Source organism: Leptodactylus fuscus, chromosome 5 (genome assembly GCF_031893055.1).
Source record: "Leptodactylus fuscus isolate aLepFus1 chromosome 5, aLepFus1.hap2, whole genome shotgun sequence".
Lineage (NCBI taxonomy): Eukaryota > Metazoa > Chordata > Amphibia > Anura > Leptodactylidae > Leptodactylus > Leptodactylus fuscus.
The window spans coordinates 102,235,013-102,248,361 of NC_134269.1; the positions used below are offsets into that span (position 1 = coordinate 102,235,013).

At 40.1% G+C, this 13,349-nt stretch overlaps 1 protein-coding gene across 1 annotated transcript in view; it reads right to left on the bottom strand.

The window, feature by feature from the left end:
* Positions 1–13,349, bottom strand: part of LOC142204542 (uncharacterized) — a 252,351-nt gene that overhangs the window by 15,883 nt on the left and 223,119 nt on the right. Inside the window, exon 100 of the mRNA XM_075275859.1 lies at positions 12,698–12,868. Coding sequence (XP_075131960.1) covers positions 12,698–12,868 — 171 coding nt within the window. The remainder of the gene's footprint in view (positions 1–12,697; positions 12,869–13,349) is intronic.

Sequence of the window (13,349 nt, forward strand, 5' to 3'; positions counted from 1 at the left end):
CTATATGGCAGTAGCAAGAAATGAGGGTATTTGTAACCCCAATATATTCTTTGAATTCCCAGTCAGAAACTGGCACTGTATACCAGTAGTAAAAATTGTGGGTGCACGTAACCCCAATATATTCTTTGAATTACCAGTCAGAAACTGGCACTATATGGCAGTAGCAAGAAATGAGGGTATTTGTAACCCCAATATATTCTTTGAATTCCCAGTCAGAAACTGGCACTGTATACCAGTAGTAAAAATTGTGGGTGCACGTAACCCCAATATATTCTTTGAATTCCCAGTCAGACAATGGCACTATATACCAGTAGCAAGAAATGAGGGTATTTATAACCCCAATATATTCTTTGAATTCCCAGTCAGACAATGGCATTGTATACCAGTAGTAAAAATTGTGGGTGCACGTAACCCCAATATATTCTTTGAATTCCCAGTCAGAAACTGGCACTATATGGCAGTAGCAAGAAATGAGGGTATTTATAACCCCAATATATTCTTTGAATTCCCAGTCAGAAACTGGCACTGTATACCAGTAGTAAAAATTGTGGGTGCACGTAACCCCAATATATTCTTTGAATTCCCAGTCAGACAATGGCACTATATACCAGTAGCAAGAAATGAGGGTATTTATAACCCCAATATATTCTTTGAATTCCCAGTCAGACAATGGCACTGTATACCAGTAGTAAAAATTGTGGGTGCACGTAACCCCAATATATTCTTTGAATTACCAGTCAGAAACTGGCACTATATGGCAGTAGCAAGAAATGAGGGTATTTGTAACCCCAATATATTCTTTGAATTCCCAGTCAGAAACTGGCACTGTATACCAGTAGTAAAAATTGTGGGTGCACGTAACCCCAATATATTCTTTGAATTACCAGTCAGAAACTGGCACTATATGGCAGTAGCAAGAAATGAGGGTATTTGTAACCCCAATATATTCTTTGAACTCCCAGTCAGAAACTGGCACTGTATACCAGTAGTAAAAATTGTGGGTGCACGTAACCCCAATATATTCTTTGAATTCCCAGTCAGACAATGGCACTATATACCAGTAGCAAGAAATGAGGGTATTTATAACCCCAATATATTCTTTGAATTCCCAGTCAGACAATGGCACTGTATACCAGTAGTAAAAATTGTGGGTGCACGTAACCCCAATATATTCTTTGAATTACCAGTCAGAAACTGGCACTATATGGCAGTAGCAAGAAATGAGGGTATTTGTAACCCCAATATATTCTTTGAATTCCCAGTCAGAAACTGGCACTGTATACCAGTAGTAAAAATTGTGGGTGCACGTAACCCCAATATATTCTTTGAATTACCAGTCAGAAACTGGCACTATATGGCAGTAGCAAGAAATGAGGGTATTTGTAACCCCAATATATTCTTTGAATTCCCAGTCAGAAACTGGCACTGTATACCAGTAGTAAAAATTGTGGGTGCACGTAACCCCAATATATTCTTTGAATTCCCAGTCAGACAATGGCACTATATACCAGTAGCAAGAAATGAGGGTATTTATAACCCCAATATATTCTTTGAATTCCCAGTCAGACAATGGCACTGTATACCAGTAGTAAAAATTGTGGGTGCACGTAACCCCAATATATTCTTTGAATTCCCAGTCAGAAACTGGCACTATATGGCAGTAGCAAGAAATGAGGGTATTTATAACCCCAATATATTCTTTGAATTCCCAGTCAGACAATGGCACTGTATACCAGTAGTAAAAATTGTGGGTGCACGTAACCCCAATATATTTTTTGAATTACCAGTCAGAAACTGGCACTATATGGCAGTAGCAAGAAATGAGGGTATTTGTAACCCCAATATATTCTTTGAATTCCCAGTCAGACAATGGCACTGTATACCAGTAGTAAAAATTGTGGGTGCACGTAACCCCAATATATTCTTTGAATTCCCAGTCAGACAATGGCACTATATACCAGTAGCAAGAAATGAGGGTATTTATAACCCCAATATATTCTTTGAATTACCAGTCAGAAACTGGCACTATATGGCAGTAGCAAGAAATGAGGGTATTTATAACCCCAATATATTCTTTGAATTCCCAGTCAGAAACTGGCACTGTATACCAGTAGTAAAAATTGTGGGTGCACGTAACCCCAATATATTCTTTGAATTCCCAGTCAGACAATGGCACTATATGGCAGTAGCAAAAATAGTGGGTGTATATAGCCCCAATTCTATTGCTAGGGGACTTGCAGGGTATTTCTGGGGTGAAGGTGGGGGGGCACACCATTGGAACGGGTATCGGGGGTATATATCGGGTATACGGGAATACACTGACAGTGTATTCCATTCAGGATCCTGGGAAAGCTGGGTTGCGGCGATTGAGCCCGTCAGTGCCACGTTACACTGACAAGCTTCTCCCTGGAATTTAGCTCTTACAAGAGCTGTTGTGGTTGTCTTCTCCTTCCTATCCTAGCCTGTCCCTGCCTACCCAGAATCTAAGCCCTAGCTAGCTGGACGGAAACCTCCGTCCTCGGTGAATTGCAAGCTCAGAATGACGCGAACCTGGGCGGCGCTGTTCTTTTAAATTAGAGGTCACATGTTTTCGGCAGCCAATGGGTTTTGCCTACTTTTCTCAACGTCACCGGTGTCGTATTTCCTGTCCCACCTACCCTGCGCTGTTATTGGAGCAAAAAAGGCGCCAGGGAAGGTGGGAGGGGAATCGAGTAATGGCGCACTTTACCACGCGGTGTTCGATTCGATTCGAACATGCCGAACAGCCTAATATCCGATCGAACATGAGTTCGATAGAACACTGTTCGCTCATCTCTAGTGGAGATCCCAGTGTTCTGATCCTGAATAATCAGAAAATTAGCCTTTATAATTTGAGGGTTAACACTTTGCACTGGAGGAAGGACAAAGGACTTAACCATCAAGGTCAAGCTTGCATAATACACTGTAATACTATGTGTTGCATTGGGCCTGCCTCTGTGAGAGAATAGACACACACAGTAGACCTTGGACTTTCTTTAGGCTCCCAGGGGTGCTGTGGAAACCCATCAGGCAGCTGCAACGCCCTGGTTGGAAAGATGATCAGGATCACATGTCTTACGGGGGCTGCATGGTGGCTCAGTGGTTAGCAGTTCAGCCTTGCAGCGCTGGAGTCCTGGTGTTCAAATCCTGCCAAGAGTCCATCTGCATGGAGTTTGTATGTTTTCCCGTGCTTGCATGGATTTCCATCCCATATTCCAAAGACATACTGATAGGGAAAAAATGTACATTGTGAGCTCTATGTGGGGCTGACAATCTACATTTAAAAAAAAAAAAAAAAAAAAAGCATCAGATGTCTTAGGCAACGTCTCTTAGGATTTTTTGTCTTTTGGAAAAATTTATTTAGTTTGGGTGCCACACTAAATTTTTTATCCAGGGGTAAGAAGGCCGAGAAACAATGGTGGCCAATGTTCATTATCTAGATTACATTGTGATTTGTTCACCTTGTGGTTCACTATTTTATGTGGTTATCCCTCTATATGTATTGCGTTTTCATCTTTTATCTCTGATATATTCTACAATAAAATATTCATCTTTTATATAATTTTTGTGTGTCTATGGTATATATTTTTTGAGGGATACAAAAACATATGCCATACTATTGTGTTGGTCCAAAAACTGGAAAGAAATATTTTTTTTTCACACTGATGTTTTTTGTATCCATTAAATAGATTTGCTTTGCATAACTTTTATTGTAGATCGGTGCGTTTAAGATCAGACGGAATTATGGATTTTAACTTTGACATATTTGTGTCCACACCTAACTACATTGAATTGACATTATTCTACATGTTCATTCCATGTTTCATGTCTGCCTATGCAGTGACCAGTGTAACTTTTTCATCAATACATTTCTCTATGGTGAATTCACATATGGCATATCTGTTGTATGAATTTATACAACTGGCCCATTCATCTTTGTACTTGTCGCCTAAAGAACCTTATTCATTAATTCTTGCAACAATTGTTCCACATGTGAATATTTGTTCCACTAAAATCCTGTTATTGGAAGTATTTTACTAACCTGCCTGGGTTTCATGTTGACTAACTGCGTGGGTATGATTTAGAATGAGCTTGCCCACAACTCAGCAAGGTCAGAGACCCCTGATTTTTCCTCCTTTTAATTAGAACTACATGAGAGTATTTTAAATGAAGTCATTGGTTATTCATGTACTTGCAAAGGGCAATATGTCAAAGAATTCTAAAGGAAGACTTATACTAGTAAAATGCTCATATTCAAAAGGCCATCAATAAGTCAAGAGTATGGAAATCTTAAAGGAATTCTTTTCTTGGTTTCTTTCGTCAGCAATTTCTGCTGATGTAAGGTCTGTGACAGATTAGGTGCTCAGGTCTAGTAGTGTGACCCTGAGGTCCGCAATTAATCTGCTTATTGAGGTAAATGATTCTTTAGAGAAAAGCACATTTAGCAAACATGATATAAAATTTTAAAGTTGCAGTATGGAGTTTAGTTCTATAAACATAAAATACCCTTTTAAGCATGTTATATTATTACCAAGTACACATGTAGTGTGCTCAGCTAATAAATCATATATATGTTATACTAGCAGGAGGACCTGGCTTTGCATGGGTATATTTAACTTTTTGTTTGTGTAGTGGACCCATCAGATTTGCCTAGTTTTGCACTGGTCTGTTTTGTATGTCATTTGTGTGTGGCCATAAGCATCATGTGATCACGTGTATCTCAGTTTGGAAATCAGTGAAAAACCTGTGATCGGTTGTTATGGAGACCTGGAGTAAAACAGTGTGAATGTGACCTTGTGTAACACTGTCATCCACAGCGCCCTGCCCCTTTAATGCTGACCTACAGCAGTAAAGAAAAATGGCTGGGCTGTCATGGAAACCTGGAATAAAGCTCTGATGTGTGATGGTGTGTCTTCAGCTGTGTATCTAATCCCTTGATGTGTGATAGTGTGTGCTGAGCTGTGTATCTAATCCTCTGATGCGTGTATCTCAGTTTGGATATCAGTGTTGGATTGTACATGTGGAATGGCCGTGTGTATGGCAGTTGGAATATGAGTGAAAGACTTGCGGGTTTGTATTGGCTAATGCAGATCATTGTTTTGGGAATGCTGTATCTCAGGAACGGTACGTCTGAGAGCGTTGAGACCTGGTCTAAAAACTTCCCGGACACCTGAAGTATCTGTGTGCCAAATTTGGTGAAGACTGGTCCAGCCATTTGGTCGTGCATAGAGGACAGATAGAAACTAATTTTTACATAAATAAGAGATTAAAGTTCTACACAGTAGATACCTCACTGCTAGTGGTATAACCCTTGACTACAAGGATATGTGCAAGAAGAATTATTAAAACTTCTAACTGACTATAGTTTTATAGCTAACTTACTAAAACTAACAATCCAAATGGTCTGTATGGGCTGCAAGGCAAATAACACAATAGAAGTGTGAAAGGCTGTAGAATGGCCATTTCATTTATCTAATAATATAACATGTATACCTTTTCTCAAGTAATTCACATCATTCATTTTAATGACTTCTGTACTCAAATCGAAGCTCAGATGTTACAAGCCTTTATTTGTGGTATATTAAACAGAAGAAGTAACAAATACAAATGAGTAAAGACTCATTATAGCAACGAACTGAAAGGGACACATTAACCTGTTCCCACCGCAGGCATTTTTTCGATTTTCTTTTTTAACTCCCCACCTTCTAAACCCCATAACTTTTTTATTTTTTCCGTTCACAGAGACATATGAGGGCTTGTGGGGCAAACAGTACTTTGTGGTGGCACCATTTAATATTCTGTATAATGTACTGGGAAGGTGGGAAAAAAATTAGAATGGAATTGGAGAAAAATGGTTTGTGTGACTTTCTTATGGGCTTTGTCTCTTTCTCTCTCTCTCTCTCTATATATATATATATACAGCGCCGCACCTCCCATGAGGCGACCTGAAGCGACCGCTTCAGGCGGCGCTATGCCAGTGCCCCAGGGAGTGCGGCATTTTTGCTTACCTAAGCCAGTCCAGGACAAGCTGTCCTGGACTGGCTTAGCACCGAGCAGTGGATTGGGGAGGCTGCTGGAGCAGCGCTGCTCCAGCGGCCTCCCCTCACGCTCAGACAGAGAGCAGGTCCTCTCCCTGCCTGCTCTCTGCCTGCGAACTCCGCTAAGCCCTGCCCCTTCTCTCTGCCACGCTCCCTCCGCACCACCCCCTCCTCCCGGGGGGGGGGGGGGAGCGGCTTTCTGTCATCCGCCTCAGGCGGCGAAAAGGGCAGGTTCACCCCTGTATATATAGAATATACTCGAGTATAAACCGACCTTTTCAGCACATTTTTCATGCTGAAAAAGCTCTCCTCAGCTTATACACAAAGTCAGGGCCCACAAAGCACAGAAAACTGGAAGGACCTGGAAGGGGGAGGTCCTTTAGTGCTACTGCTCTGATTGGCTTGTCATGAGATCACGTGACTGTGATGTCATCAAAGGTCCTGTAGCCACTGGTATGTAACATCTGCAGATAAGGTTGAGTCTAAATCCTAGTAGCTCCGCCCACACCAGAGTCCGATCACATGGTCACGACATCATCAGAGGTCCTTTAGCACACTAGGATTTAGCATCTACCCTGCAGATGAGTGGCCAGGATTCATTGTGTCTTATGGAAGATGTCTGTTGTATAGAGGAGAGGAAGCTCCAGTAAAGTGACACACACAGGGACCTTCCTTTAGTTATTCTGCCTATTAATGTCAGGCATTTGGGGTTATTCATTTAGTTTCAGTAACTCCATGTGCCTCACATTAATAACAGTTAACCTTATCATGTCCCTCATATTAACCCCTGTGTGCCCCATATAAGGGTTACTAATATGTGAGACTAATGAAGGACCTTAATTATGAAGATACCTAATGTCCCTCGCATTAACAGGGGGTTAATGCGAGGGACATGATGGAGTTAACTGCTATTACTATGATCCCCATGGAGTTACTAAGCTGCAATGCACATGACCAGACTTTTTATCTGCAATGGTGCATTTACCCCCTCGGGTAAAATTAGGGGTCTCGGCTTATATTCGGGTCGGCTTATTCTCGAGTATATATATATATATATATATATATATATATATATATATATATGTATTTTAATCCCATAAAAAATGCTAACCTTTGCAAAAAAAAATATTTTTCCTGGAGTCATTCTGACACTTGTATCATTTTTAGATTTTTGTGTACAAGGATGCATAAGGCATCTTTTTTATGGGGTCAGATGTGCAAGTTTTTGGATGATTTGTTTATGTTTGTTTTTGTATACTTATTTTTCTTTTAAATTCAGGGAAATGGGGTGATATATATATATATATATATATATATATATATATATATATATATATATATATATATGTTTATATTTTAACTTATATTTTTTGATAAACTATTTTATTAGCTCCCCATAGGGAGCTTGAGGCTACATGTCCCTGCATATCCCTTAGACTGCAATACAACTGTATTGCAGACTATGGGAGATTCACTGCTCATTTATTGAGGCTGGTCATAGATGAATTAAAATAGTAATATTGCTAAGATAGGTCTGGGAGCTTTTTTTAGGCTCATGACTGTCAGGTGCCTCACTGATCTCGACACACTACAGCCATCTGCAACAGAAAAGGTGGCCCCTGGAGCCTTACAAAAAGCAGTGCCCATGATCAGAGTGAACTCTGATAAGGTAATTTAGCTCTGGGTTTCTGCTGTGCAATACAGTGTAGACCTGATGACTATGCGGCAACTCTGCTCAAGAGCAGTTGCCATCTTTAACGATGCAGCATTCACCCTACTATTACAGCAGAAGTCAAGAATAAGTTAAAGGGAGACTGTTACTATAACAGTAAGCAAATCATTATGTTTTTCTGGGCACCCTTGGCAAACATAATGGGAATGGTGGGAAAACCCCTTTAATTTATATTTGATCCAGTTCTGCAAATATAGAACCATAAACATGATATACATCAGCTACAGTAGTGCACAACTGTGGTTGAGGTGTATAGATATATAGGTGTGTATATATATATATAGGACAGGTATACTATCCTATAAAATGCCCCACTCTGTAACCTTTACACACCTCAACCACAACTGAAATACCTTCTATACACTGCCACAGAGTAACCTCTAGACACATCAACCACAGCTATGCGCTACTTTAGCGTCTGTATATAATCTCATGTGATTCTATCTTTGCAGAACTGGATCAAATATAAATGATTTAATGTAATTAATAGTTACCTAGCTACATGCTGCAAAATTTTCTTTTTACTTAGTGAAGAAAGAAAACAACAGAATCTCAAAATTAAACAATTTGTTTACTATCATACTTTTTTTCAGTTATAAATCCACTGCGCTATTTTTGTCTCTTGTAAACAATACGCATACTTACTTTTGTCACATTATTTCTCAGTAAAAAATATAATTTACATTGATATTCCTACTTTTGTAATAAACAGCAAAAAAAAAAAAAATGCCACAATAAAACAAATAAGGAACATTTTGTGTTAAGTACAAAGTAGTAAATTGCTATTGACATGTTCCTTAATATGCTTATCATACTTCTGAGCGAATGTGCCAAATGCAGAATTGCTATGATGCTTAAGAAGTTTTGGATTCTTTTACTTTGAAATCTCTTCCCACACACTGAGCCTGTACTGATCAGTTTAGTCAGGATGAAGTCTTCATGTGCATGAAAAATGCATCATCTGCTAATACGTGTGATGTATGATCCCCCAGGAACATTATCACCTCCCCAGGGATGGTTCTGAAAGACAAAAATATGCAATCCATTAGATTACCGCTCAGGTTGTCAGATGATGTCCTGACATCCAGAAAGGCTTGCTTTCTTCCCATTTCTACCACTGTAATGTCATTTTATATGCAGAATTTTATGTGTTAATGTATGAGCCTTGAAGATATAGTAAACAAGGAACTTTTGAATCCATGTCATGGAATATTGTTATCAATGTAATGTGTAGTGCAGATGGTCTGTGCACAGGATTACTCTCATGACGCATAGTGGAATCAGTGCTGACATGGTTTATGAGATGACGCATACTCTCTTCTTGCCTTTGCTAGTGATTATAGTAGAACGTTTGGATGATTTTAAATATTGGAACAACATGAAAGACAATTATTCATATTTCTGTTCCACTAAATATTCATCTGATGTTTTTTTTAGCACTTAAAGAAGAAAGGACTGGAAGTATAGCATATAGAACTAGAGGCCCAGAAGATTTCCATTTTTACATTTAATTTTTTTCCTCTTTGCCTTTCAAAAGCCATCACTTTTTACAATTTCTGTTCACAGAGTTGTACAAGTGCTTATTTTTTTGTGGCACAAATTGTACTTCATAAGATAACATACACTAAAATAAGATAAAATAAGATAATCCTTTAATAGTCCCACCATAAGGAAATTCAGTGTGCTACAGCAGCATGTTAATACAGTAATATATTACAAGAAAGAACACATATAAGCTCATAGCAGATAGAAAATATACTAGGAGTCATAGCAACTAAAAGAAAAAGAAAGACTCAGGATCATTTAGTTCTCTGTCTGGAGTGATCTTCCCTATAGCCTGATGTTAATAATGGCACCATTAAAAATTTCATATATTGTACTGGGAAACTGGAAAAAAAATCAGAATGAGGTGGAATTGGAAAAAAATGCAAATGCACCATTTTGTTACAGGTTTCATTTTTACAGCACTCACCCCATGCAATAAAAATGAGACTTTCCTTATATTCTATATTTTAACACCAATTCTTTCTGACCGCATACTCTGATATCTGTATATTTTTTTTTATATTTCTATGTATGGTGCTTTTTTCAGTGCTGGCTATAGATTGTATTGATACCATTTTGGTAAATGTATGACATTTCAATCACTTTCTTTCAATTTTTTTTAGGAGGTGAAGTGATCATTATTAGAGATGAGTGAAAAATGAAATATTCGATATTCGTTTCGAATAGCCCCTCAATATTCAACTATTCGAATGAATATCGAACCCCAGTATAGTCTATGGGGAAAAAAGCTTCATTTCAGGGAAAACCACTATTCAACTCACCAAGGTCACCAAGTCCACTATGACACCTCAGCAAATGAGGACAACACCTCTGGAATGCAACTAGGACAGCAGAGGAAGCATGCCTGGGGGCATCTATCATGCCCAAGTCCCTGTATTATGCCACTAATAATGCGGAGCTGACTTTTTCCCATAGCAATGCAATGACCAGCGTTGATTGGCCTATTCCTTTGTAGCAGTGGTAGCAGCTGCCTAGGGGCCCAGTGACAGCCACTTTTGCTGCTATCAAAATACTCGGGGGTATTTTTGGACCTTCGAGTATAATGATCGGTGGCCCGGGAGAGGTAAGTAGGGCCGGCGTTAGGGGGGGGCAAACTTGGCTATTGCCCAGGGCCCCAGCACTTGCAGGGGCCCCCTGTTGGTGGAATACTTTCCCTATTAATATAGAGAAAGTATATGTCCGAAGCTGCAGTAATGGCTGATACACAGGAGCTGCAGGTCTGGCTCCACTCAGTGCTCTCAGGACGCTTTCTCTCTCCCCCTCCCCCCTTTCTCTGGCTGTCCTCTGCCCACCAATGAGAGGGCTGAGGAGAGCCCAGGAGGCGGGGATTATCCCTATACAGAAAACTGACCCCTGCCGAGCTCCTGCCATCCTGCACACAAGAGAAGGAGCAGAAGAAGCTCCAGGAAAGTGAAACTAAAAAAAGAAAACACAGGTACACAGGACATACTGCGGTTACTATGCTTATTAATATCAGGCATTTGGGGTGATTCATTTTGTTTTAGTAACTCCATGTCTCTCACATTAACCCCTGTGTGCTTCACCATAACAGTTACTAATATGTGAGACATATGGGGGTAATAATAATGAAGATACTTTATTATTACCTCCATGTCTGTCACATATCAGTAACTCTTATGTGAGGTACACAAGGGTTAATGTGAAGGACATGATGGGGTTAACTGCTATTAATATGAGGCACATGGAGTTACTAAATTGTAACGCACATAACCAGACTTTTTATCCACAATTGTCCTGGTATAGCGGTCAGCGGGTGACGTGACAGTATTTAGTCCTATAGGGGCCACTGAGGGATATAATAGTGTGTGCAGGGGCCTCTAAGGGACATAATACTGTGTGCAGGGGCCACTATGGGACATAATACTGTGTGGAGGGGCCACTGAGGGACATAATACTGTGTGCAGGGGCCACTATGGGGTATAATACTGTGTGCAGGGGCCACTATGGGGTATAATACTGTGTGCAGGGGCCACTATGGGACATAATACTGTGTGCAGGGGCCACTATGGGACATAATAGAGCACGCAGGAATGCGTAGGAGGGGCTCGGTCGAGATCTTTGGTGTCGGGGGGAGGGGGGCCCCATGTCAAAAGTTGGCCATGGGGCCCCACCATTACGCCACTGCCTGAGATGCAGCAGAGCTGGCGTGCGCTGAGCTCTGCTACACCTGAGATGCAGCAGAGCTGGCCTTGCACTGAGCTCTGCTACACCTGAGATGCAGCAGAGCTGGCCGTGCGCTGAACTCTGCTACACCTGAGATGCAGCAGAGATGGCCATGCACTGAACTCTGCTACACCTGAGATGCAGCAGAGCTAGCCGTGCGCTGAGCTCTGCTACACCTGAGATGCAGCAGAGCTGGCCGTGCGCTGAGCTCTGCTACACCTGAGATGTAGCAGAGCTGGCCGTGTGCTGAACTCTGCTACACCTGAGATGCAGCAGAGCTGGCCGTGCGCTGAACTCTGTTACACCTGAGATGCAGCAGAGCTGGCCGTGCGCTGAACTCTGCTACACCTGAGATGCAGCAGAGCTGGCTGTGCGCTGAGCTCTGCTACACCTGAGATGCAGCAGAGCTGGCCGTGCGCTGAACTCTGCTACACCTGAGATGCAGCAGAGCTGGCCGTGCGCTGAATTCTGCTATACCTGAGATGTAGCAGTGCTGTGTCAACTCTGCTATACCTGAGATATAGTGGTGTAGCAGTCTGATATGACCCAAATCTGAAATCCACTCTTCGTATAAGGTGGAGGTCACCTGATTTAGTTAGCCAATTACTTTTTTAAAATTTTTTTTCGATGCCTACGTTGTTGTAGTTCCTGTCCCACCTCCCCTGCACAGTTATTGGTGCAACAAAAGTGCCAGGGAAGGTGGGAGGGGATACGAATTTTTAGTGCGTTTGCCGTGTGGTATTCGATTGGAATTGAATATCTCAAGCAGCCTAATCATTATAAAGTAAATTTGCACATTTTGTTTTACTTCCTGCTATGGCATACACCGTTTGTAATAAATAATTTTATAGTGAAGGCATTTTTGAACACGGGGTTAACTAACGTTTTTATGTTTTATTATAGTTTATTCACTTTTATATGTTTATAATGTTGGGAATGTGTTTATTTAAAGCTTTATATTTCTAAAAACTTTTTCGTTATCTTTTCAGACCCCTTATGAAACTTGAAACTTGTGCATGACCCAAGTACAGTATAATTAGTATAGTGTGCATTATGGCTAAACTATAACTAGTATTGTGTAAAACATTATATTATTAAAATCTTACAAGATTGATTACAACATTACTTTCTTTACAACATTGTTTCTAACATTTCTAACCTGCTTTAGTTTTACACCTTCGTTCACACTTCTGTTTATTTTTAAAACGATTATGGTTTCCTCCACAACCACCATATACAAATGGACGACACTCATCAGCCTTCAAGTGGTAGTACCAGAGCAAGGTATAGTTTGAACAAAATCCTTCATTCATGGGTTGCAAACAAGGATCTGCAATTATAGAAAACTTAGCTCAGGCATTACAAGTTTATTTGAAATAAATATCTAAAATATGGAATTTTTTTTTAAGTTTTAAGGTGTAGCCTACTTTTGAATACCCATACCAATAATTTTGAAGCATTTTTTGAACACTGCATAAATCTCTAATAATAACAAGAAATAGAACTAACAATAGGTTACACTCTATTTATCCATCACTTTTATACCTACATACAATATATTTAGAGGAGATATGTATGGTACACACAGTATATGATGGAGCTGTTCACAGGCAACCATTGTAGACAGATATTTTAGGAAATAATAGTTTGACTCAGGCTGTTATTATTCCCGTTAAGGTTGCTGTCCTCTCAATGATCCAGACTTCATGAGGGTAGCTAGGAGAGGGCTCCTTTGACATTTTGTGAAAGATAATAAAAACATAATGCCCTGGCTCAATTGGATAATTTATCAAATCAAATAAGTAGATATG